Source organism: Leucoraja erinacea, chromosome 9, assembly GCF_028641065.1.
Source record: "Leucoraja erinacea ecotype New England chromosome 9, Leri_hhj_1, whole genome shotgun sequence".
NCBI lineage: Eukaryota > Metazoa > Chordata > Chondrichthyes > Rajiformes > Rajidae > Leucoraja > Leucoraja erinaceus.
In genome coordinates this window covers 546,662-573,355 of record NC_073385.1, presented here as the reverse complement: position 1 = coordinate 573,355, position 26,694 = coordinate 546,662, and the positions used below count along the sequence as shown (strand labels likewise).

General features: G+C 39.6%; 1 protein-coding gene across 1 annotated transcript in view; it reads right to left on the bottom strand.

Moving 5' to 3' along the window:
- Positions 1 to 1,744: 1,744 nt before the first annotated feature.
- cpsf2 (cleavage and polyadenylation specific factor 2) overlaps positions 1,745 to 26,694 on the bottom strand; it is a 32,083-nt gene continuing 7,133 nt past the window's right edge. The window contains exons 5-15 of the mRNA XM_055640061.1: positions 26,465 to 26,594; positions 26,022 to 26,137; positions 24,653 to 24,840; positions 23,768 to 24,058; positions 21,938 to 22,038; positions 20,780 to 20,980; positions 16,875 to 17,027; positions 16,537 to 16,762; positions 15,143 to 15,451; positions 5,574 to 5,708; positions 1,745 to 4,769 (exon numbers count right to left, since the gene is read on the bottom strand). Of these exons, the coding sequence (XP_055496036.1) occupies positions 4,677 to 4,769; positions 5,574 to 5,708; positions 15,143 to 15,451; positions 16,537 to 16,762; positions 16,875 to 17,027; positions 20,780 to 20,980; positions 21,938 to 22,038; positions 23,768 to 24,058; positions 24,653 to 24,840; positions 26,022 to 26,137; positions 26,465 to 26,594 (1,943 nt within the window). The 3' untranslated portion in view covers positions 1,745 to 4,676. The remainder of the gene's footprint in view (positions 4,770 to 5,573; positions 5,709 to 15,142; positions 15,452 to 16,536; positions 16,763 to 16,874; positions 17,028 to 20,779; positions 20,981 to 21,937; positions 22,039 to 23,767; positions 24,059 to 24,652; positions 24,841 to 26,021; positions 26,138 to 26,464; positions 26,595 to 26,694) is intronic.

Genomic DNA, 26,694 nt, shown 5'->3' with positions numbered 1-26,694 from the left:
GCACCATTCATTGTGACCATGGCTGATCGTCCCCAATCAATAACCCGTGCCTGCCTTCTCCCCATATCCCTTGATTGCATTAGCCCCTAGAGCTCTATCTAACTCTCTCTTAAATCCATCCAGTGACTTGGCCTCCACTGCCCTCTGTGGCAGGGAATTCCACAAATTCAAAACTCTCTGGGTGAAAATGTTTCTCACCGCAGTCTTAAATGGCCTCCCCTTTATTCTAAGACTATGGCCCCTGGTTCTGGACTCGCCCAACATTGGGAACATTTTTCCTGCATCTAGCTTGTCCAGTTCTTTTATAATTTTATATGTTTCTATAAGATCCCCCTCTCATCCTTCTAAACTCCAGTGAATACAAGCCTAGTCTTTTCAATCTTTCCTCATATGACAGTCCCGCCATCCCAGGGATCAATCTTGTGAACCTACGCTGCACTGCCTCAATCACAAGGATGTCCTTCCTCAAAGTGCAATAATCAGTGTATTGCAAATTAGTTGTCAACCAAATCGATGGTGATTTTTATTGGCACAGCTACAACCATTGACATTTCATTTTTGATGACTATCAATATTAATGTCCATCCTCGTCTCTTAACAAGAATTATTCACAATTGTCAAAATTATCAACTATAACAAATATTTACAAATTGAATATTCATAAATCAAAGTATATCAGATCTCACCTCACACTTGAGCAAACAGCCAAATCATTACGCCCATCACATATTTATGCATGCACACATTAGATTTAGCTATAAACCCATAGCTGATTTCTGCAACAATTCACTTCTTCATAAGGCAATTTCACAAATGTTCCATCATGGAGGATTTATCTAGATGCAAGAATGGATCTTCGAAAACTAAAAATGCATTGTGTCATAATTTTCTCGAGGGTTTAGTTAAAACGGCCGTGTTTATTGAAGGTATTTTATAATGCTTGGATGCATAAATTGTACTCAAAAGTATAAGCCGTTTTAATCTTAAAACCTTGCATACTCTTGGAAAATAAATATTAACTTATCATTATCAGTGGGAAGAAAATGATGCACGGATTTAGAAATTTGCCTCATGGTACCAGAAGAGGGCATGGCTTGGATGATGGGGATCTTTGATGATCATAAGGTCATAAGGGATAGTAGAATTAGGCCATTCGGCCCATCGTCTCCTCCACCATTCAATCATGGCTAATCAATCTCTCCCTCCTATACAGTCAAGTGTACCAACAAAAGCAACATCAGGGAATTTACCACTGATAAGAAATTTAATTTGAACAAGCCACATAAACTTTGTGGCTACAAGAGCTATTTGGAATTTGAATACATTTCAATGCCTATTAATGTCCTGAATCTCCAAAGCTTTTACATCATTTATAAGACATAAGATATTTATTAATATATTCTTCTTCGGCATAATTGATTGCATCTCCATTAGCATTCAAGACCATCCAGGAAAAGGCAGAATAGTTACTTGGTATCCCATTCCTTTCAGAACTTTCACTTCCTCCACCAGAGTCCACATTTAGGTTTAGGTTTATTATTACATGCACTGAGGTACCGTTAAAACCTTTTTTTTTGCATGCTATCCAAACAGATCAGATATGCCATATATAAACACAATCAGTTCAACCTCAAGTACAATAGATTGATAAGGGAAGATACAGAGTGCATAATATAGTCCTTAGACTGATGTGCTACAATGGCCAAAGTGTGTAACATGAACAAAAAGTACTGCACCAACCCCCACATCTGTACACGTTTATTATATTTAAGGACAAGTGCAACAGAATCAAAGTTTCCCCGTCTTAGAAATTGAAATCAGTGATTTTATTGTTGCTAAATCAAAATTCTGGAACTACAAATCTAATGACACTGTGGAAGCACACATGGACTGCAACAGCTAAGAAGATTACCATTCCTTTCATAAGGCATCAAAGGCTTTCATTGAGGTTTGCATTGCAAAAACCATGGTAAAAATAACATAAATTTGGAAATTCCAGTTATGCTCAAAATGTTCTGAAAATGGTAACGTGATTATCAAACATTGTGAAAGCGTAAATATTACAGCAGTGAAAAATATTAATTTGCCAATAAGCTTAATTTGCCTTGGTGATTTTATATTGACATTCCCCAGTTTCAACCATTTTATCAAGGAGCAGTCAATGACGCAGGGTAAAAAAAGCATGTCCCAAAAGGCAAAAAAAACATACTTAAATAGTTTCCCTTCTCCCCTCCACACCTATCACTATCAAAGAGAACTAACATAATAAAGCTTTATTAAAATGAAATTCTTTCATGCTCAGCTGATGAGAATGCCCTGTAAGTATCCTACAGTGGATATCTTCCGAATGATAAATTTCTCAAAAATTGTATGACTGATGGGAATACTTAAGACTTACGGTACTTCTAAACAGAAGACTACACTCTTTTCAATAATTTGCAATGTAGATCACCACGAAAAAAAAAAACAAGATTACCAGCACATAGGTAATAAGTTTGCTATTAATGTTAATCTCACATGTGCACAATAATATGTAGAGATAAATGCAAAATACATGAAAATTATGCCATTCAATGCAGCTCAAAAGATTACAGCCATGGCAAGCAGGGAGATACAATTAATACTTGACAGAGGGAAAATTTTGCCGAAACTCAGCAGGTCAGGCAACATCCATGAAAAGAGATAAAGAGTCAATGCCCCTGTCCCACTTAGGAAACCTGAACGGTTTACCTCTGGAGACTTTGTGCCCCACCCAAGGTTTCCGTGTGGTTCCCAGAGGTTGCAGGTGGTTGCCGGAGGTTGCAGGTAGTGGAAGCAGGTAGGTAGACCGACAAAACCCTCAGGGAATCTCCGGGAATCGCACGGAAACCTTGGGTGGGGCGCAAAGTCTCCAGCGGTGTCCGTTCAGGTTTCCTAAGTGGAACAGGGGCATTAACGATTCAGTTCCAGGGCCCTTAGTTAGAATTTAAACCATAACTTTATTTCTCTTTCCACAGATGGTTCCCGATCTGCTGAGTGTATCTGGAATTTCTTAAATTTCAGATTGGGGCAGCACTGTGGCGTAGTGGTGGAGTTGCTGCCTTACAGCACCAGAGACCCAGGTTCAAACTTGACTACGGGTGCTGCGTGTATGGAGTTTGTACGTTCCCCCTGTGACTGCATGGTTTTTCTCCGGGTGCTCCGGTTCCCTCCCACACTCCAAAAATATACATGTTTGTAGGTTAATTGGCTTCAGTAAAATTGTAAATTGTCCCTAGTGTGTAAGATAATGCTAGTGTACGGGGTTTGCTGCTCAGCGCAGACCCAGTAAGCCAAAAGGCCTGCTTCCATGCTAAAGTTTACAACATCAGTAATTATTTTAGTTTAGTTTAGTTTAGAGATACAGCGAGGAAACAGGAGATACCCTGCGGCCCACAGAGTCTGTCCGACCAGCGATCCCCTCACACTGATACTATCCTAAGGAACAATAATTACAGTTATACCAAGCCAATTAGCTTACAAAACTGTATGTCTTTGGAGTGTGGGAGGAAGGGTGGATCCCGGAGAAAACCCACGCACGTCACAGGGAGAACGTACAAACTCTGTACAGACAGCATCCTTACTGCAGCACCACCCATGCTGCCAAATTTTGATTCAATTTTGATTTTCATATTATCAATAATTGCCTACTATCTACCGAGTACGATCTACTCAAGAACTACATTAGAATGCACACTTTCAGTAAGAACAGGGTGAATGCACGAAAAAAATTTAAAGGCTAAATTTTATAAACAATTTAATTATGTTTTTATGGATTGCAAAACTAAGTTACAACTTATTTGTAAACAAATCTCAAACAGCATTTCTCCTTTATAAATGCAATCTATTTACAATATTTATGCATTGGTGAGTCCGGTATTTTATAATTTTACAAAAAACTGATAAACCAACTTAGTAGTCCCATATTGTATAGGGTGAGCACACCAAATTCTCCAAAATACATACTAACATTTCAGAAAAAAAATTTAAAACTTTAAAATTATTTTGGGCTTTTCTTGGTCGAAAACTCACCTGTTTTATTTCTCTGCTGGCTAAGATAGACACAAAAATCTGGAGTGACTTAGCAGGACAGGCACATCTTTGGAGGAAAGGGATAGGTGACATTTCAGGTCAAGACCCTTGTTCAGACTGGAGAAGTCTGAAGGGTCTCAACCCAAAATGTCATCTATTCCATTTCTCCAGAGATGCTGACTTACTCCCGCTTTTTGTGTCTATCTTCGGTTTAAACCATATTATATGTTCGTCCCTACACATATAATAGGCCAAGTTAGTTTGACACAGCTTGATAAAAGTACAGCATCCCAAGTTGCAGTGTTATTACGTAAATAGGCAAATTAAATCTGGTATTCCGTGAGCCCTCAAAATGTACTGTAATTGGTCAAGAAATCAATTCTGAAGGAATCCAGTGAAAAGAGAACGTAATCTTATGTTTATCAGTTTTGACATACACAAAGACAAATTTGCACCTCAAATTTCTTCCAATGGAATGAGAAAAGAATACCAAACTCGAAAGACAAAGAATTGCTATTGTAGAAAGAAAAAATTGTCCAGATTTTTCATGTCACTTTCAAGCCTCCCAGAGTTCGAGATGACTCCCAGTGAGTAGAATAGATTTTCCAAGAGAATTCCACGCACAATTATACAATTGCATACTGTTCGTATAAAAGGTCCCTTATTTTATAATAATCTTCGCACAAACATCCTTCTAATCCAATGCGTCCTGTCTCAGTCTACAAATAAAATTGAAAAACAAGTAAGAATTTATAGAGAACAAACACTTAGTTTTACATCACATCTAAATGAGTACTGGAATTTGACATTTAAATGTTTGCTATTTATTGCAAAATAGTAATGTTGGGTAGAACAATTCTAAACACTATGGGTAGATCAATTCAAAACATTATTCAAAGGTTTCTTAATAATTCTCAGATAAACAAAATATTGATCAAGTAATGTAACAGTTCATTTCATTGTAAATCAAATTTGAAAAAGATAAATGACTTTCATGACAATTCAATGATAGTCCATACAGATGGATTTTAATTATAAATGCATTTTTCTATTTATTATCAATCTGCAAAATGCAACAATGCGCTTTACACTTGGATATTATAAATGATTCCTCAACCAAAACAACATTGCAATAGGAGATGGCTACACAGAAGATTGGTCAAATCACTGCAGAGCAATATGCCGTTTAAATATTTTTTAATCAAGACAAGAAAAATGATAAGCAAATATCACCTTAACACAAGAACCCATTTTGCAACTCCAATGATTGAAACAAATAGTTTAACTTCCTACACGAGTCAAAGGAAATGCATGGTGCTTAAATTACTTAGCTTCATCTAATTTTGTTCAATATTACTGTGAATACCTCTGGCTGCTTTTCGGACCTTGCTCAGTGACAAGCCAAAGGAAAATCATACAAAATATGTAGTATTCATTAAATTCATCAAATTTCCTTTCCATCAGATTTACTAACTTTGCTCGTGTTGTTTTAATGCAATAACATACCGGATGAAAATACTTACTCTTCGAACAGCTACTAAATTATTGCAGACAAGCACACCTCCAACAAATTCTGCCTGGATACCTTCCCGCAAAAGAACTTGTTTAAAATCAGATAATCTTGGCTCATTAATAAAGACTGCTTGATGACCAGGAACCTAAAAAATGAAAATTATTGATTTGTGAATGATTATTTGCATTTTAATTATCCCATTCAATTTGAAATAAACATATTAATACAACAGGCAAAATAAAAGGTAAAATCAGAAAGAATTTCAGAAGCCATTTGATCTCCAGGATAGATATCGGAATAGAATTGTTTATTCAAAATGAGCATGGAATCGAGTAATATGGACAGGCACAGTGGAGATAAAATTGCATCCCGTTTGTTGATGGTTACATTATTGAGCAATGCTGCATAGCGTTTTACTTCCACAACATTGATATGTTATACAACTACCTGAAGAAAATGCTAGAAATACCAGTAGGACAGGCTGAGGAGAGAGGAAAGAGAAACAGAATGATGAGAACAGAGAAGGAGACACAAAAGGCTTGTTAACTGTAGGAAAGAACGTTTTTAATATAATTAATCCAGGGTGACCATGGGAATAAGCCGTAAACAAGGTTATCTGGTCATGATCTCCGACTGAAATCACAGGGAGGACCGTCACATGTAGGTATAACAAAAGATTGTCAATCGGAAATGCAACCAAAAATGTGAAGAAAAACTTAATGGATGCCAAATCAAATCTGAAAAGAAAACAGGCAATAGGTGCAGGAGTAGGCCATTTGGCCCTTCGAGCTAGCATTCAATGTGATCATGACTGGTCATTCACAATCAGTACCCCGTTCCTGCCTTCTCCCCATATCCCCTGACCGCTATCTTTAAGAGCCCTATCTAGCTCTCTCTTGAAAGTATCCAGAGAACAGGCCTCCACCACCCTCTGTGGCAGAGAATTCCATAAACTCACAACTGTGTGCGAAAAAGTGTTTCTTCATCTCTGTTCTAAATGGCTTATCCATTCTTAAACTGTGGCCCTGGTTCTGGACTCCCCCAACATCGGGAACATGTTTCCTGCCTCTAGCGTGTCCAAACCCTTAATAATCTTATATGTTTCAATAAGATCCCCTCTCATCCTTCTAAATTCCAGAGTATACAAGCCCAGCCACTCCATTCTCTCAGCATATGACAGTCCCGCTATCCCGGGAATTAACCTTGTGAACCTATGCTGCACTCCCTCAATAGCAAGAATGTCCTTCCTCAAATTTGAAGACCAAAACTGCACACAATACTCCAGGTGTGGTTTTACTAGGGCCCTGTACAACTGCAGAAGGACCTCTTTGCTCCTATACTCAACTCCTCTTGTTATGAAGGCCAACATGCCATATGCTTTCTTCACTGCCTGCTGTACTTGCATGCTTACTTTCATTGACTGATGAACAGGGACCCCCCAGATCACGTTGTACTTCCCCTTTTCCCAACTTGACACCATTTAGATAATAATCTTGCAACCGAATTTCTTACACTCAAAAAAATATATAGTATCAATTCAATTTGCCCAAGGGTTCCAAATCTCCTCCACTCTGAATGGGTGGGGGGGTGGAGGGTGACGACAGGTGAAGAGATAGTGGGAAAAAAGAGGTGGGAAAAACGGGAGCACACCAGGACAAGTTGAATCAGTTGTGATCTTATTGAATGGCAATACTAGTTCAAGGGACCATTTGGTGGCTGCTCCTTTCACAGCATGTGGGGAGTCTGGCCAGGGGTACAGTAGCGGGGAGGGCAGGAGCGTTGAGAAGGAGGGGGTGGGGATCATGCCAGCAACTCACTCTCACCGCTGTCCGACCCCCTCCTTCTCAACGCTCCTACCCTCCGCGCAACTTTGTCCCTGGCCAGACTCCCCACACGATGTGAAAGGACCCCCCCCCCCAGGTAAATTTTCGTGCCTTATTTTTGGGTAAAAAATAGTGTCTTCATTGCCGGGAAATACAGTATTTAAAAACATTTAGCTGAAAGAAATTTACGTACTACATTATTTGTACACGAACTCCATTCTTCTCTCTTTGTTTCCTAAGATACTCTTAAGATAATGACATCCATGTTTGCAAAACCGGCCAAGAAACTTGCACTGCGCATGCGCAGTACGCAGTCCACGGCGCAAAGGCAGAATTTCAGCTGGCTTCAGCTCCCCTTGTCGTGAAGGCTTGAAGCAGCATCGACGGCACTTGAGCTGCACATACTTTTGCGTATTACATGTACTGTGGATGAAAGGCACGGGAGAATTATGCCTAAAGAGATCGATCTCTTAGGTCGGCATAATTGTCTCGTGCTTTTACTATTTATTTTTAATAATTACCACTTTATAATTTTAGGCAGGGTAGGCAGTGCCTACCATGCCTATCCTGACTGCACGTGCCTGTTCCACTGGCTCTCCCTTATGATTTCCCCTTCTTAAATCCATGGTGACTCGGACCAATCCTGTTACTGCTATTTCATCATTTCATCTTTTATGATTTACTCCAGCATCTTCCCCAACACTGATGTCAGGCTAAGCATTTACTTTCTCTTCCATGGATGCTGCTTGACCTGCTCACTATTTCCAGAAATTTAATTAGTCATTATACCTTTGGGACATCCGTTTTGGGGGCAATGGGGGGCTTGTTAGGATCGATTCAAAGCATTTCTTCTCATTATCATATTTTCAATTTTTATTCTCAAAGTGCAAGTGATAAAAACAGGACAACACATCATGTCTATCCGAACCATATTCTTGGATGACAAATAGCCCCATTGTTTGAAGGAAACAGAAACAGAGGTAGTTCTAAAAAAGGCCCATCTGACCTTTAAGAACGGAGGTTCTCATTGATGATACAGCTAAATATTATATAGCCAGGCATACTGCTCTGAGCAGCTGCATCCCAGTCTGCAACTTCTGGACTTCTCCTGGGAAATTGCATTCCTGACATAGTTCTGCTGAGGCTGTTGGTGTTGGAAGTAGTTGAGTTGCCTCAGACTCGAGCCCAGACTTTCTCAGTTCCCTTACATCAGTCAGGCTGCAATGGTATCGAAACCTGAAAGGCTCTGGCAGAATCCAAACGAAGTATCAGCAAGTAGGCTGTGGGTGACGTGTTGCTAAATTATTGTTGTAAATTATTAATCGGGCTGATGTCTGATGAAGAGTTCACTGGCTATTTATAAATGCTGTTTACAGACATTTAATACGGGCTTCAACACTTCTAATTAACCTGGCACGAAAGTTAACTTTTCAACAGCAGAGTTGCACTGTTATTTTGATGTCTTGTGCAGTAAAAAGGAACAGTACATCTCACTGTAAAAACTGCATTTGTGGATTTTATGTAAAAAATAATCACATTTGTTTGCTCCTTTCTGTGGTCAACCAACTGGAGTGTTTTACAGTTCATCATCCACAAAGGTAGTAAAATGTTTATGGCTGTAGCTGCAAGTTCACAGTGTTCAGGGCACACAGTGATAGTTCTATATCATGGACCCAAAGCCAAGCTGAACTTTAACTAAATAATAGACAGTAAAAGTGTTTCTAATCAAAATTCACTCTGACTGTGAACCATCGATCTTAGGAATTTTACTTTAAAAAACAATTAAGAAATATATTTAAAGATTCCCAGGAAATATAAACAATGAACAATAATTAATCCAATTATTTGAAAATATGAGCAAAATAATCACTAATCACAAGTACTAAATGGAAAATGTTTTGTGAATGATATTGTGTGTGTTTCTGTGTTATCCCTGTTCTTCAAAAATAGTTCCATTGCAGTCAAACAATTTGTTTGTAGAAATTATAAAGATAACATTATGCCATAATACAGTCAACTCTTACCTGAATCAACGACAAATGAGGAATAATAAGTACAAAATAAGATTTGATGACATTGACAGTAGCGTCATACAGCATGGAAACAGGCCCTGCGGCCCAACTTGCCCATGCTGCCAAGATCTAAACTTGTCTCACCTGCCTATTTTTGACCATATCATTCTAAACCCATCCTATCCACATACCTGTTCAAATGTCTTTTAAATGTTGTGATAGTATCTTCCTCAACCACCTCCTCTGGCAGCTTGATCTATATACCCACTATTCTTTGTGTGAAATGGTTGCCCCTTGGGTTCCTATTAAATCTATCCCCTCTTACCTTAAACCTATGTCCTCTGATTCTTGATTCCCCCAACATCTTTCCTCTTAACAGGCAGACCAAAACTGAACACAATACTCCAAATGTGGCCTCACCAATGCCTTGTACAACTGTAAAATAACACCCCAACTCTATACTCAGACTAATAAGTTCTATAAAAACAGGCTAATCCTTTGACTTTATCAAGAGTTTCCTCCTCCGTCCGTCTCCAATAAAAAGTCATTGTTTTACTTCTGGCAAGGGCAAAGACTGAATAATTAATACTTACATTTTAATTAAGTTCACATTACAAACTATCAAATTTTACAGATTCTATCTCCAAGCTTTGATCCATTGTGCCCAATCGCTCAACTTAATTACACGCTCAAGAGGAAATAAACAAGTTAAGCTTTTTTTGACATCAAAGTCTTTGAAAAATAACTGTCTGTCACTTTAGTAACAGCGTGATGTATCCTGCCTTTCAAATTTACTTTCTTAAAGTTAATGAAATTAAGTTTTGGAGACAGAATCAATGTGTTGCTGTTTTATAATGTGCTTGGCACCATTACTGAGGATCAATTTCTAACCACACAAGCCTTGAATCTTAGCTTTACGTTTTAAAAAGTCAGTTTTGTTTTAATCAAGCAAGGCAATTGAAGTCCACTGCTAATCAGACATTTCCCCCCACTTTAGGTTGTTTAACTATACATTCAATTCCCAATGTTATCAGTTCCTAGTTCAATTAAAGTACAAAAAAATATTTTTAATAGGGGCAGGTAGTTCTGTTATACAATATATTATATTATATTGAATACAATGCAAGAGATGCATTAGGGGAAGTTATTTGCATTACTCGTACTGAATTGATTGTAACGCAATTTTAATGGGAACTAGAAAACCACTTAAAGGTTACTTCGGAAATTAATGAGCAGAAAAATGAATGGTCTTGGATTTAAACAGTATAGGGGACAAAAACCTTGTTTCGGTGTAATGTTCGTGCAGTAATCGGACACCATTGTCTCTTAACTGGACAGCTGCTGCTAATCAAGGGTGGCCATTGAAATTGACTGGTAATCATTTCTATTGACACCAGTGCAACTATACTCTGGTGAACAATGTAACAAAGAATCGTTAGTATTATTAGCTTGCATTGACAATAAACCTAGTGCTGTTGAAAAGATCTTCATTTTTGAAAACCTTGCAGCCAAAACATCTTTGTTATTAAGGGTTGGCAATTCTTATTGTCTCACGGCAGGGTTCTCGCTTAACTGTTGCCAGCTGGGCAACCTCGGCAGCATTTTAGGTTGCCAAATGACAGTTTAGGTGGTCATTTAAGACGGCTTGCATGACGTGTGCGATAATGTGCTCGGACCAAGTGCGTAGTTACCAGTCGGAATTATGGTCAATGAAGCATTCACATTATTTCTGCTTCAAATAAAGTCACAAACTAAACATATTCACCAATCAAGACATGATATATACCACAATGACATGCTGCAAAATAACAATATAGTATCTCATCTCCTTTTACACGTTGCAATGAATGCAATTTCTATTATTTCTTTCCACTTCCAAACAAAATTCTGGTTGGATTATTCAGCGTATGATCGACCTCAGTGAGACCAAGTGCAGGCTTGGCGATCACTTCACACAACACCTACACTCAGTTCGCAATAACCAACCTGATCTCCCGGTGGCTCAGCACTTCAACTCCCCCTCCCATTCCGAATCCAACATTTCTGTCCTGGGCCTCCTCCATGGCCAGAGTGAGGCCCACCGCAAATTGGAGGAAACAGCACCTCATATATTGCTTGGGTAGTTTACACCCCAGCAGTATGAACATTGACCTCTCCAATGTCAGGTAGTCCTTGCTTTCTCCCTCCTTCCCCTCCTCTTCCCAGCTCTCCCACAGCCTACTGTCTCCGCCCCTCACTTTCTTTTACCGACCCCCCCCCCCCCCCCCCCCCGCCCCCGACATCAGTCTGAAGAAGGGTCTCGACCCGAAACGTCGCCTATTCCTTCGCTCCATAGATGCTGCCCTCACCCGCTGATTTTCTCCAGCTTTGTCTACCAACGGGATCCCATCACTGGCCACATCTTCCCATCTCCTCCCGTCGGCTTTCCGCAGAGACCGCTTCTTCCGCAACTCCCTGGTCATTTCGTCCCTTCCCACCCAAACCACCCCCTCTCCTGGCACTTTCCCTTGCAACTGCAGGTAATGCTACACTTGTCGCATTACCTCCCCCCTTGACTCCATTCAAGGACCCAAGCCGTCTTTCCAGGTGCGGCAGAGGTTCACCTGCATCTCCTCCAACCTCATCTATTGCATCCGCTGCTCTAGGTGTCAGCTGCTCTACATTGGTGAGACCAAGCGCAGGCTTGGCGATCGCTTTGCCCAATACCTCCGCTCCGTTCGCAATAACCAACCTGATCTCCCGGTGGCTCAGCACTTCAACTCTCCCTCCCATTCCGAATCAGCCTTTTTGTCCTGGGCCTCCTCCATGGCCAGAGTGAGGCCCACCGTAAATTGGAGGAACAGCACCTCATATTTTGCTTGTGCAGTTTACACCCCAGCGGTATGAACATTGATCTCCAATTTCAGGTAGTCCCTGCTTTCTCCCTCCGCTTCCCAGCTCTCCTTCAGCCCACTGTCTCCGCCTCTTCCTTTCTTCTTCCCACCCCCTGCACCCTCACATCAGTTTGAATAAGGTCTCGACTCAAAACGTCACCTAATTCCTTCGCTCCATAGATGCTGCCTCACCCGCTGAGTTTCTCCAGCATTTTTGTCTCCCCATTCACACAAGTTCTGTTATCCCACTTTCCTCACCCACTCCCTACACATTAGGGCAATTTTACAGAGACATGTTAAGCTACAGAGCCAATGCATCTTTGGGATGTGGGAGGAAACCTACATGCTTGAGGGAGAATGTTCAAATTCAACACAGACCGTGGCTGAGGACAGGATCGAACACAGATCCCTGATGTGTGAGGCAGCAAGTCCACCAGCTGTGCCACTATATTTTATTTTCCAACACACAAAACAATTATACGTTGATAACTTTGGTTACTAAAAAAAAAGAAACTTTCCATTTTCAGTCTTAAATCTCTAAGTGACACTATGTCCCCCTTTACAGCTACTGTATGTTTTAATTCAGTTCAAGTCTATGGGGCAGTACATCGGCCATAAAGTTGCTGCCTAAAATTGCCAGAGACCCGGAAGTGATCCTGAATAAGGGTGCTGTCTGAATGGAGTTTGCTCCTTTTCCCTTTGATCGCATGGGTTTTCTCCGGGTGCTCTTGTTTCCTTCCACATTCCAAAGGTGTGCAAGAACCTTTTTCAGACCCAACCCAAAACGTAATATTTTCCTTTTGTCCAGAGATTCTGTCTGACCTGTTGAGTCACTCCAGCTTTTTGTGTCTATATTCAGTTTAACCCAGCATCTGCAGTTCTTACCTACGCACGCGATACTATACGATAAAACTTTATTTATCCAAGGAGGGAAATTGTGTGTGTGTGTGTGTGTGTGTGTGTGTGTGTGTGTGTGTGTGTGTGTGTGTGTGTGTGTGTGTGTGTGTGTGGTTATATATTCATATATAAATATACACTGTTTTGTTTTCTCGTTGATAACATTGTTTACAGAGTACTATGTTTACATATTCTGTTGTGGTGCTGCAAGTAAGGGACACGAGAGAATAAAACAATCTTGACTCTTGACTTACGTCGCTAATGTGTGGGATAGAACTAGTGTACGGGTGATCAGTGATTGGCGTGGGCCGAAGGGCCTGTTTCCACGCTGTACGTTTAAAACACTAAAACCAGAGGAAATCTAAAGACGGGTCTCTACCCGAAACGTCACCCAATTTCCTCTATCCAGATATGCTGGCAGCTCCATGAAGATCCACCGCACAATTAAAGCTTGGAATAGTCTTCAACCTACTATAGGTACCCACCCAGAAGCAATTAAATTTAAGGTAGCTCTTCTGCTCTACCAGTTTCGTGGTGGTGTTTAAATTCTGTTTAAATTCCATTTAGAATATTTTTGGAGGGCCAGGATACCAAGAAGCAAGAGATACTCCAGGGAGTTACTCCAGCTCCAGCGAGTGAGTCTGCGTTGATTTTCAGCGGTCGCGGCGAGTGGACAGCAATGGCAGCCAGATCTCCCACCATGCAAAAGGGAGGGAGAAAGTGGCCGACGTCGACCAGTTGCAGGGTGGCACATGTGCACAACCACAGCCGATGATGTGCTGATCAAAGAACCTCGCTATAGAAACATAGAAAATAGGTGCAGGAGTAGGCCATTCGGCCCTTCGAGCCTGCACCGCCATTCAATATGATCATGGCTGATCATCCAACTCAGTATCCCGTACCTGCCTTCTCTCCATACCCCCTGATCCCTTTAGCCACAAGGGCCACATCTAACTCCCTCTTAAATATAGCCAATGAACTGGCCTCAACTACCTTCTGTGGCAAGATCTTTGGTGCTGGCCGTGGTTGTGCGCATGTGTAAGGCGGCCGGCCGTGCCAGCGGATGAGGAGCAGGCGGAGACTTGAGACATGGACAGTGGGTGGAGCTGTCCGCCCCCCCCCCCCCCCTCCCCCCCCCCCCAACTCCAGTCCCGTCCCCGACCCCCTGGGAAACTGAAGGGAGCGACAATCAACTGCCACCGACACAAATAAAGTCATACACAAGAAAGGGCAGATGCTGGTTGACAAAAAGTGAACACACAGTACTGGAGTAACACAAAGATGCAGCAGAATTTTGGAAACATCATCCCATCACCCATTCCTTCTCTCCAGAGATGCTGCCTGTCCCGCTGAGTTAAAGAGTATCCACGGTAGACTCACGAGTCACTAGGGTAAACTCACGGGCTACTACGTTCTTACAACGAGTTTAAAAGTTTTCAATTTTTACTTCAAGTGTAAATTTGACATCATGTTGAAAGATTTTCACGAGTTAACAAGTTTCCCGAGCACCTGTCGTTAGCGTGACGAGTTCCGACGTTCCCGCTACCTTAATTCTACGTGATTACCACGAGTTTGATTTGTTTTAAACTCGGGATCACTCGTGGGTGGACTCTCACCGTGAGACAGGGGTTTAACTCTTTCCCCATTGACACAATTGTTTTTATAATGTGATTTTCTGTATCTTAAGGTTTCTTAATAATGTGACTATTGTATACCTTTTACAATTTATGCAACACAAAGCGAGAAAATATCTTATTATGATTCAGAATAAGACACCATGTATACTAAAATAATACATTTGTGTTAAATGGAAATATAAAATAATCTTTAAAACATTCAGTTTTAACATAAAGAACATTATTATAAAACCAATATTTTTTTTCATTTCAAAACTTAAATCAAGCTTGATAATGTATGCCTTGTAAGAAAATGCAAGTTTGCAACTATGAATGACTGGTATTTAGATGTTGTTACCTCATTTGGTGACAATGGTTCCAAAGTGGGAATTACATCAAGATCTTCATTGTTCTCTTTATCATCATCATCAAATAGGTTCTTCAAAGCCTTTTGTTGAGCTGCAACTTGATCCGAGCTGTGTGTAGATGTAGGAGCATCCACCTGCATTTCTCCTTCTTCATCATCTCTTAACTCCCCCTCTTCAAGAATGACCCCAGTATCTACTTTTGACACCCGCATGTCCAAAATACCATCTATCCAGGCCAATTCTGCATCCTTTGCTTTACAGAACTGAAGGGAACTGACCAAAGAATCCTTTAGTCTAACCTGTGAGAATAAAATATGCACATTTTAGAAAATCATGGAATACGAAGAGCCAACAGCCCTAATTACACAAAGGCAACTAAAGCAATTTAACAAGCAGTTAATTTACATCCATCCCATATATATTAATATATTTTAAAATATAATATCAGTGGTATAAAATAAATATTAGAGGTCACTTTAAATTATACGGTTTAAGATAGAGATGAAATGTTTTTCTCCCTGGGGGAGTCTGAAGTCTGGATCTCTCACCCTTAAAAGGACAGTGGAAACAAAGTCTTTAAATATTTTTTTAAGGCCAATGTTGATAGATTATTTAATAACATGGGGGTGATAGGTTACTGTGGGTAGACTGGAAAACGGAGTTCAGATTATAATGTGCTTCTAATTTAAATGCTATTAAATATGTATTCAGTGATTTATGAACTATAATCAAATTCAATAGGTTTATGTAGATTTTTTAAAGTTGTTTATTAGTATCAATTTAGAATATTTATCTAAATGTACCGTTGAATGCTTTTTTCCAATGCACAGTTTTATTTAAATGTTTATAATAGATCTCTTACAAATTAGTCAGTACTTTTCTCCTCCCATTTATACTTTCAGCTAATGTTATCATTTCCTTCACAGTAAAATTTATTATTTTCTCAGTTGCCGAGTAGGCAACGTAATATTTTGTCAACTCTAATTTGCTTCGGAAAGCATCAAATTTAGGCTTTGCATATGTAAGACTTGAAGGTCCAACTTGAGGATGTTAAATTCATAAATCTAATTCTTTCTGGACTGACAAGTTGTTGTTTCAAGCTGCACATTTATAGTAATTCCTAGTGGAAATGATACCTACAAACTACCTGCCCAAAAATATAAAATACAATCACCTTTGAAATACACTTCAATATATTTGTTCGAGGGAAACTATTTCCTTTGTGACAAATCACAACTTCAATAATGGAGTCATTTTTCCTAGATTACAAAGGTAGGACCATCTGCTATCCTGGAAATTATTATTCAGCCTACAAAATTGAAGCAAAAAGCCTACGTACAGCAATTAATATCCATCAAATATATTAACCTTCAAGCTGCATTACCTGGTAAATATGAGTTTCGCTTGTAGCATCTATTGTTTCTTGAAGCTTTGGTGTGTAAAGTTTTATGTCCTTTCCACCAAATATTTTGCAGGATTCAGCAAGATCTTGGCTGGACTCTGGAGGTCCGTGAACAATAATTAACTGACGGGGTTTCATCTGATTAATGATTTTTTTGATAGAGTCACCATCTGAACGCCCCTCATAATCAATATATGTCACTCTTGCTCTGTTTGAGAAAGGCAAATTATTTGATGAAGATACATATCACTTTAGAAGATAAATAAGCAGATTTTCTCTGTACAAATCATTTTACTTTCAAATATTAGGGTTTCACTAACCTGATATCTATGGTTTCTGTTGCAGCAATGCACTTGGTTGGAACATCAGATAGATCCTGATCCATAGGTTCATCTCCATTACTCAGACCAGCATCAAGTTTGCTCTTTTCTTCTTCTGTGGCCTGAAGCTCTGGAACTAAAAAATCTTCAGCTCTATATTTTAAAAAAAAAAAACAGTAATAAACACAAATCAGGAAGCACAGAGCAAAGAAGCTCACTGTTGAATTTCTCATCTGCATAGATATCAAATTGAATGATTTAAAAAAAAGGTTCAAAATGAAAGGATGACTCAAGTTGAAGATAAGTTAAAAGCCTACAGGCATTGAGGAACATGGCTGTTCCAAATGAAACTCCAGCAGGCTAAAACAATCAATAATCTTGGATGATATCAGCACTTGTTTAGATCAATGAGAATACCAGAAATTATGCAACTACGGACAGGGATTTAATGGATCACGAATAAAAGGTCACTAGGTGCACTGAGGAGGAGGTAAGAATAATGACAGGTTGCCTGAAAAGATTTTCCTCCTCCTTTTTGTAAAGCTTTTACTGAGAAACATTATCAGAATTTGTATTTAATGACACCAATTGAGAAAAAAATACATTAAAAGGCATTTCATAGAAGTGGAATCCAGTAAAAATGCACTCAGACAAAGAAAATGATAGGCAAGATAATTAAAAGGCTGGTGTGGGTGCAAGAATGGAAACAAACACAGAGAGGAAAGAGAGTCAGGAGACGAGGATGATGATCTCAAAGTATAAGATCGTATGGAATTCTGAGAAAGGTTGGAATAGCAGCTTTGAAGGAGAGAGAGTGTCAGATGAGAGAGAATGATTTACAATGTCATGCAGCATGCAAATTAGGATAGCCAGTAAATTGGTCAGGTTTGTTAGAGTCACATCAACAAAATATGAGATTGGTCTCATGGACGAGAAACCTAAACGGAGGATGAGTGCAGCGTGAGAAAGTGAGAGAGCGCGAATGTAATTGGGTAAAATAAAGTGAAAATCTCTGATAAAGATTGGTGGTGGAGACAGAAACAACAGTGGCATTTTAAGTTTTGTGTACCTTAGTGGCATTTAAGAGGTGTTTAGATAGGCACAGGAATATGCAGGGAATGGAAGGAAATTGTAAAAGTGCATGCAAAGGCCAAGTGCAAATAGTGGAAGGGATATGCAAGATTTCAGTCAAGGCATGGGCTGACTATGTCAAGCTTCACCTATCCCAACCTCAATGATGATGGTGATCTGGGAACAAAAAAGTCTCTATACTGTTTCAGTAATAAATGGCAATGAAATGTAGGACTAAAATTACTATGCACATTTTTTAAAAGTATATATTGACATAATTACACTAAATGATTAACAATGTGACTGCTGATCTTTTCTTAAACTTAAAATGCTCAAGTCCAGAAGATCTGGCAGGAAATTGCAAAGTTGCAGCACTGCCCATCATACAAACCAGCCTCCCCCATCAATTCCATCCATACCACGCTGCTTTGGAAAACCAGCCAGCATAATCAACCACTCACATGACATTCATTCTTTCTTCTCCCCTTTCCCAATATAAAAACTTTAATAATAATAATAATAATATATTTTATTGTCATTGCACGTCAGTGCAACGAGATTTAGTATGCAGCTCCAACCGATGAAAAAGAAAAGTAAAATAAATAAATAAGCTGTGTGTCGTGACCATCCGAGGGAGACAATCCGGGGGGGGGGGGGGGGGGGGGGGCACTCAGCAGGGCCGGTTCAGAGCCGCTATAGCTCCTGGAATAAAGCTGTTTCTGAATCTAAATCGTGTAACTCCGGGTTGAAGAACAGCTGGTTTCCCACTGTTAACAGACTCTTTAATGGACCTCTCAGATGCAGAGGATGAATTTCCCAACCCTTCCACCTGCCTCATAGCAGCCCTTGCATGTTTTTAGTCTGCATTGTCGCCTTAGCTGTAATTATATTCTGCATGCACTCTGTTTATTTTCACTTCTGCTCTACCAGATGCACAAATTTATGTTAGAATGCTGATGCAAAACAAGATTTTCCACTATATCTCAGGACGTGTGACAATAATAAACCAAAACCAAATCCATGATTCAATAGATCAAAAATTATCATTCAAAACATCTCTAAACTTAAACCTGCATGAAAGATGCTATAAGGAACAAATTAGTAATGTGCTGCATTGTAAACCATATAACAATTACAGCACGGAAACAGGCCATCTAGTCCGTGCCAAACACTTACTCTCACCTAGTCCCATCTACCTGCACTCGGACCATAACCCTCCATTCCTTTCCCGTCCATATACCTATCCAATTTATTATTATTATTATTATTATTATTATTAAAGCTTTATTTCAGACACAGGTCCATATACACATCAAACAGTACAAAGAATTACAAAGATACATTAAGAAATTGCATATTAGCCTAAAATATATATAAGCTATTGCACCAATGCCATCTTAGCCTAGAAGTGAATCTATAGCAGCTTTTCAGAGGGCTGACTAAGGCTTCAATTATGTGGTTCTCTGACTTGTCCAGGCGACACATAAAACTAAACATCAGCTCTCTTAAGAGTGCCTCACAGGTTGGCACTCTAGTGGACACAAATAATTGACTTTATTTTTAAATGCTAAAATAGAACCTGCCTCCACCACTTCCACTGGAAGCTCATTCCACACAGCTACCATTCTCTGAGTAAAGAAGTTCCCCCTCATGTTACCCCTAAACTTTTGTCCCTTAATTCTCAAATCATGTCCTCTTGTTTGAATCTTCTCTACTCTCAATGGAAAAAACTTATCCACGTCAACTCTCTCTATCCCTCTCATAATTTTAAAGACCTCTACAAGTCCCCCCTTAACCTTCTGCGCTCCAAAGAATAAAGACATGAAACAGACATAGTGAGGGTCTGCTAGCAAAGTGAAATACTAACTTTATATGACTATACTGAAGAAACTAACATGCTTTTTGCAGCATTTTAATAGTTTAAAAAGACATTGTGCTAAATAGGCATAGGCAGTGGAAAGCACTGTTTGCAAAGGAACTGCACTAGGGAACCAGACAAGTTTGTAGGAAAGCATTTTTTTTCACCACATAAAACACATAAGATTGTATATGTATGTATCACAACTCCTTAAACATCCATCGCTTTCACAGTCATATATGAAGTGCAAACCAAAGATTAATCTCCCACTATGATTGGAACACTTAAAAAAGTAAATGGCAACAGGAATCTTTTGGTGGAAGCATTTATCACAGTTTAGTCAAAGAGTCAACCCCTATTGTGCAGCCATAATTACACACAAATAGGACATAGGCAGTGGATGGAAGCACTGTTTCCACTGCAAATGTCAGAGTCAAAGTCATACTGCACTAGGGAAAAAGCCACGCCGGGTGGTGCAAGTTTTGTAGCCCCCGGTGTGTGCTCGCAAAGTCATTTTTTTGTCAGGCCCCGCTCCAGGAGCTCTTCGACCCCCGCAACTCAGTCGCCGTTGCAAAAAGCGGTCTCCCTAAGATCCGTGGGCTCCCGGGTGCCGCCGTCCGCAGACCCGCAGTAGCAGCCTTCGCATCAGCAGTAGCAACGGCATCGGCAGCAGCAGCAGTAGCAGCAGCAGCGGCAGCGCTCCTCCACCGCTCCACCCGTCCGGTATCGGCCATGCGAGTGCAACGGTGAGTCGGCACCAGAGTCCCCGGCTTCTTCCTGTTTGGAGGCCGCTCCCACGTATCAACGACTGGAACACTTAAAAAAAGTAAATGCAGGGAAGATTCAAAAAGTTTCACCCCCCCACCACAACCCCAACATAAAATGGAAAAACTACATAAAAACACAGGCGGACAGGCTGCAGAGGCGCTGCTGGCCAGAGCCGCGCCACACCGGAGTGGAGGACAACAGGATATACCTTATTATTTCTCCATATTCATCCCACTTCACTCTCTCCTCTGTGGCTGGGAACATGGGATAAGATTTTTTAGCTTGTTTGAAGAAGCTTCCCTTGCGACTACTCTCACTTTTCATCATGAGATCATGTTTGGCTTTTCCGGCAAGCGGCTGATCCAAGTCTTCCTCAACATCACTCTCGTCACTGGAGTCAACATCTCGCCTGGAAGAAAAATAAAATCAGACTCTACATTTTTGTTTCGAACAACATTAATAATGTAACAAATATAAGTTTAAATAATATTACATTGACACATTGGAATTTTGATGATTCATTAACATTTTAAGAATTCCATCTAGACTCTGAATGTTCAAGGATCCCATTTGCATTTTCAAATGCGGAAGACCCAAAGGTACTGACAGATTCTGCAGGCCAAGTCTGTCAGTTTTCTTTACTTCTGGACTCTTGGAGCCCCTTGCAAGGGTGGCTCGGAGTTTCCAGTTGTATGTTACGTTAATCTTTCCTCTTTCACTCTATATTGCTCTCCTTTGCTGTTCCAGTAAAGTTCAATCTAAGCTCCATGAACAACACATTTTCTTCCAACTTAGCAGGCTACTGCCTTCAGGACTCTACAATCAAAATGTGCAAAAGAAGATAAAAAAACATTTGGAATATTGTGAGTAGTTCTGTGGAAGAAGTGCTGGCATTGGCGAGTGCCCAGAGGTGGTTTACGAGAATGATACAGAAGATGATTGGGTTAACATATGAGGAGCGTTTGATGGCTCCAGGCCTTTACTCACTCGAATTTAGACTGATGAGAGGGGATCTCATTGAAACCTACCGAATTATGAAAGGCCTAGAGAATGGATGTGGAGAGGATGTTTGCAGCAGTGGGAGTCTCAGAATAAAAGCTTGTAAGTTTAGAATGGAGATTAGAATAGAGGGGAATGTATTTAGCTAAAGTGTGGTAAATCTGTGGAATTCATTACCAGACAACTGTGGAGGTCAAGTCATGATGTATTTTTAAAGTGAAGATTGATAGGACCTTAATTAGTAAGCGTGTGAAAGGCAGGAGAATGAAAGTGAAAAATAGATCGGCCATGATCGAATGGCAGAGCAGACCCGATGGGCCGAATGGCCCAATTCTGCTCCCATGACTTACGATCTTGAGCTACTTACTCTTTTTCTTGTTCCTGCTTTTTAGCCGCCTCTTTCTTGAGCCTTTCCTTTTCCAGATATTCTTCTAAATCTTTCCCTTCCAATTTTACACGACGCCTAATCTATTAACAAAACATTATGATAGTCAGTCTGACGAAGGGTCTCAAACCGAAATGTCACAGATTCCTTCTCTCCAGAGATGCTGCCTGTCCCGCTGAGTTACTCCAGCATTGTGTCTATTATGATAGTCATAGAGTAGAATAACACAGAAACAGGTGACCCTTGCAAGTGAAAGGAAAATTAATTCTTCAAATTTGATTGAACAATTATTATATTACTGTAACTATATTATTATTTTCCTATGCGCTCATGACTGTGGCCAAATTCTGCTGTAACTCAATTTACTAATTTGCAGATAATACCAATGTGGTTGGCTGGATCTCAAACAATAGTGAGACGGAATACAGGAAGGAGATGGAGAGCTTAATAACATGGTGTCAAGACAACAACCTCTCCCTCAATGTCAGCAAGACAAACAAGTTAGTTATTGACTTCAGGAAACTCATTCAGCATAGAAACATAGAAATTAGGTGCAGGAGTAGGCCATTCGGCCCTTCGAGCCTGCACCGCCATTCAATATGATCATGGCTGATCATCCAACTCATTATCCCATACCTGCCTTCTCTCCATACCCCCTGATCCCCTTAGCCACAAGGACCACATCTAACTCCTTCTTAAATATAGCAAACCTGCTGAAGTTAAAATGGTTGAGAGCTTCAAGATTCCAGGTGTAAATAGCATCAAAGATTTGTCCTAGACCGATCACATTGAAACTACAGTGACAAAAGCACACCAATGCCTCTACTTCCTCAGAAGTTTAAGGAAGTTCAGCATGTCTCCATGATTCAGCATGATTCTTATGAACTTCTAAATATGCACCAAAAAAAAAGTATCATGATGCATCATAGATTGGTTTGGCACCAACTCTGCTCAAGACGCAAGAAATTGTAGATGACTGTGGCTGTAGCCTGATCCATTATACAAACCAGCTACAACCCCAACTACCCCCCCCCCCCCTCCCACCAACACACCCACATCAACTCCATCTACACTTAACAATGCCTCAGAAAGCAGCCAACATAATCAAGGACTATTTACATCCTAGATACTCCCTCTCCCGTCAGCCAGATGATTCATACGCATGAAAGTGTGTACAACTAGATTCAGCAACAGGTTCTTGTCTGCTGTCATTAGACTGTCTGGTCCTCTCATAAACTAAGGATTGGTTCTAATCTCTCAAACTAACTCATTGCAGCCCTTGAACTTTTTTTATATCTATACTTTCCCTGTAACTGTAATGCTTTAATGCTGTACCACTATAGTCTGCTCTCTGGTACTTTTTTCTTTGGACTACATTTTTTCCACGAGTAGTAGCTCTACTCAATAACCAAAAGTCTGTAGCCTCCTTTTGCTCTGGTATTTTATTTCATTCACACGTTTAAACTATAATGTTTTATTTTTAATGTTTTGTTCTTAATTGTTTACTGTATGTAGTGTTGTTGCTTGCGAGCCGAGCACCAAGGCAGATTCCTTGTATGTGTACATACTTGGCCAACAAACTTATTAATTTGTTCATTCATTCATTCATTCATTGTTGTACTTGTGTACGGCCTGATTGCACCCATGCATTGTATGATTTGTATCACACAAAGTATTTGAAACTATATCTTCAGCAACTGAAACTGCCTGCTTTCATTTACAGTGGTTACATTGTAATTCAGAATCTTTGATAAACCTAAAGAATAACAACTTTAATTGCAATCTACAGGCTTTTTTTTTTTAAACTCTTACCTCTATTTCCATTTTCTTGGTGAGTGGATTGTCTATCAGATATCTGGCCAGTGTACCTGGGGTTGTTCTGTATGTGAGAATTACAGAATTCTTTGGGTCCTGACACCACTGTATGAATAGGTCACGTGAAAATCCACATTCCATATCGGACTGACTAGCAAGCACCACCTTTGGACTAGGCACCCGTGCCAAATCCGAGAGGCTGTGGCACAATGAAAGGTGACGGAATTGAAAGGGATTGTTTCGTTTGTCTTCAAAGCATCTCATTAACTTGTCACTCATCCATTCTACCTAAAATTGATGAAATAATTAAGACAATATTTTATAATTGCATCCTACTGGCAGCTTAACATATTCTACGGCGAAGGTTTCTAACCGCATAAGTTACATCTTGTAAAAAAAGCTATTGAAGCCACATTGACACCTCAATTATAATACACTTACAAACACACCTGAATATTCCACAAAAGAGCCTTGTCATATCGATGGCTGACAACAGTCACATTTCTTTCAAAATAAGATTACTGATTACTGATAAGACACTTGATCCCAGCTGCCTATACCTGCGTCGTTCTTGCCCTTCACACTAACTTTGCCTGCCTTTCCCTTAACTCTAACACAGAATTTGTCTGAGACTTATGGTGCAAGAATTCTCTCACTTAGGATTCTGTACGAGATAAAAGTAAAAAAGGAAATAGAGTTTTATAGAAAGCATTTCAATGGCCTAAAGTCAATCTCTTTCTGAAAATAACGTTATTTTTTAGGTAATTATGCCTGACATTTAAAGAAAAAGAAACAGAAGCTGAACTCTAATTTAATAAATCAATTTTAAATATGTAATCTATAATAACAACAAAAGTATGGAGTGAAAACGTTCAGACTAACCTGCGATTTGGAAAACTCCACCACATTGTAGCTAACGTTATTGAGTAAAGCAAGAGAGTAGACGCTCAGCCCAGCATCTTTTGTCCTCCAGATTTGATCCAAAAGCTGAGCTAGTTCCAGAACTCTGCCAGCAGTATCCAGAGCTATGAGCACATTGCCATCTCCACGTAAAGTCTCCAGGACATTGGCTGCAAAGCAAGGCCATTGGCATGGAAATAATCTTTGACAATGCTATATAATGTTATATGGTTATATGCTAATGCAGCAAAAATAAACAACTTTCAGAAATACAAGGTTCTATATTTCTTACATGCATGTTCTTAATTGTCTACAATTCTACTGAGGATCAAGAACTCAGCATTTGTTCCTCAAGGAATCCACAGAATGTTGTTATACTTTCACTCTATTTGTCATTTTCCCTTCTTTTACTGATGACACTTTATTTATTTCTTCTCTGCCACCAATTTAATGAGAAATTAAAAAGTCTCGACCTGAAACGCCGCCTATTCCTTTGCTCCATAGATGCTGCCTCACCCGCTGAGTTTCTCCAGCTTTGTCTACTTTCGATTTTACCAGCATCTGCAGTTCTTTCTTAAACAAAAGGTTCAATTTCTTGCTCCCTTTGAACTCGCTCTAGCTCAACTTTATGCCTACAGTTGAAACTCACCAGGTTCAATTAAAAAAATCTACTACAGTCCTGTACAGCATGCAACAATTATGAAATACAAGTGGGATTGGGGTTTTAACAGGAGCAAAATTCAATAGACCAGATATGTTAGCACTAACAGAATCCTGAGTGTTGGATTATCAGGGTTTTACTATACTTTAACAATATTAAAGTAGTTAAAATCTAGTCATGCTGTCTCCCATTACTATAAAGTATAAAGTCAAATATGATGGCGCCAGGAAAAACAGAAGCCATGGTAAAATAAAATCTAGGTATGGATTTCAATTAGAATAAAAGAATAATATTAATGAGCCAAACAGGCAACTTTGAAGAGAGCCAAAACATCAATGAAGACAAGAACAACTAGAATTTTGTCTAATACAAAACAAATCTCTCTATTCCTTGATAACTTTGTGTGCCAATATCTCTATTGCCTTCAAAACAGATCTTGCACAACTACTTGGTTAGAATAACAGCCAGCAAACAAAGAAAGTACGGGTTACCATAATCACAATTTGAAGCAATTAACACTCAGTTTATTTGAACCAATAAAGAGATCTAGTTTGGCTGGCATACATTGCAAAATCCACAATTTTAGTTAAAAACAAAAAAAAGGTTTTTGATGTCACACAGAGAATGATAATGGACCAAATGATTCAGAATCCCGCTAGTCCTGATTTTCCATTGTTGACAAATACATACTGAGCAGTTGTTCATCACGTTGCTTTCTTCGGGGTTGAACATATGTGGCATTGAAAGAATCCGTGATGAGTAAAGATGGCCGACTAATCATTTCCAGTGAACATCCGTTCAGATGGCTAAGAAGTAAAACAGATAATGAACTTGGAAGCTGTGCCCACACAAATTAGTTCTGAATCTAGTCTTATTAGGGCTTTAAATACGAGAGTCCACAGTATTAACAACATATCTGATTTAAATCAAAGTTTGAAAACTTTGAATTTGCGTCAGATGGGATGTTTGTCTTGCACAAGAATCATTTAATATTAAAAGCATTCCGCTTCACATACAGCTACTTCTGAATTTCTTCAGATGACTTTTAGATATTAACTAGCGCTGTATAGATGATTTGACAAGTGGCAAATGTTGCATGATTATGTAAATGTGATGCTAGAAGTATTACTCACATTTCTCTCTTATGGTTAAAATCAACTGCATACACAATCTCCTCTTCACCATCTTTCACAATCTTCCAAATTGTTCCTCCAATCATGTGACCTGCAGGTAATGGAGTTATGGATAGGCCATGTCCTTTACCTAAATACAAGGAAGAAATTAAAAAGTTCAATAATTGAGTGCAACTAAACTGCTCATTGGATTTTTAAACATGTTCAACCCGTAATTTGTTGCAGTCGTT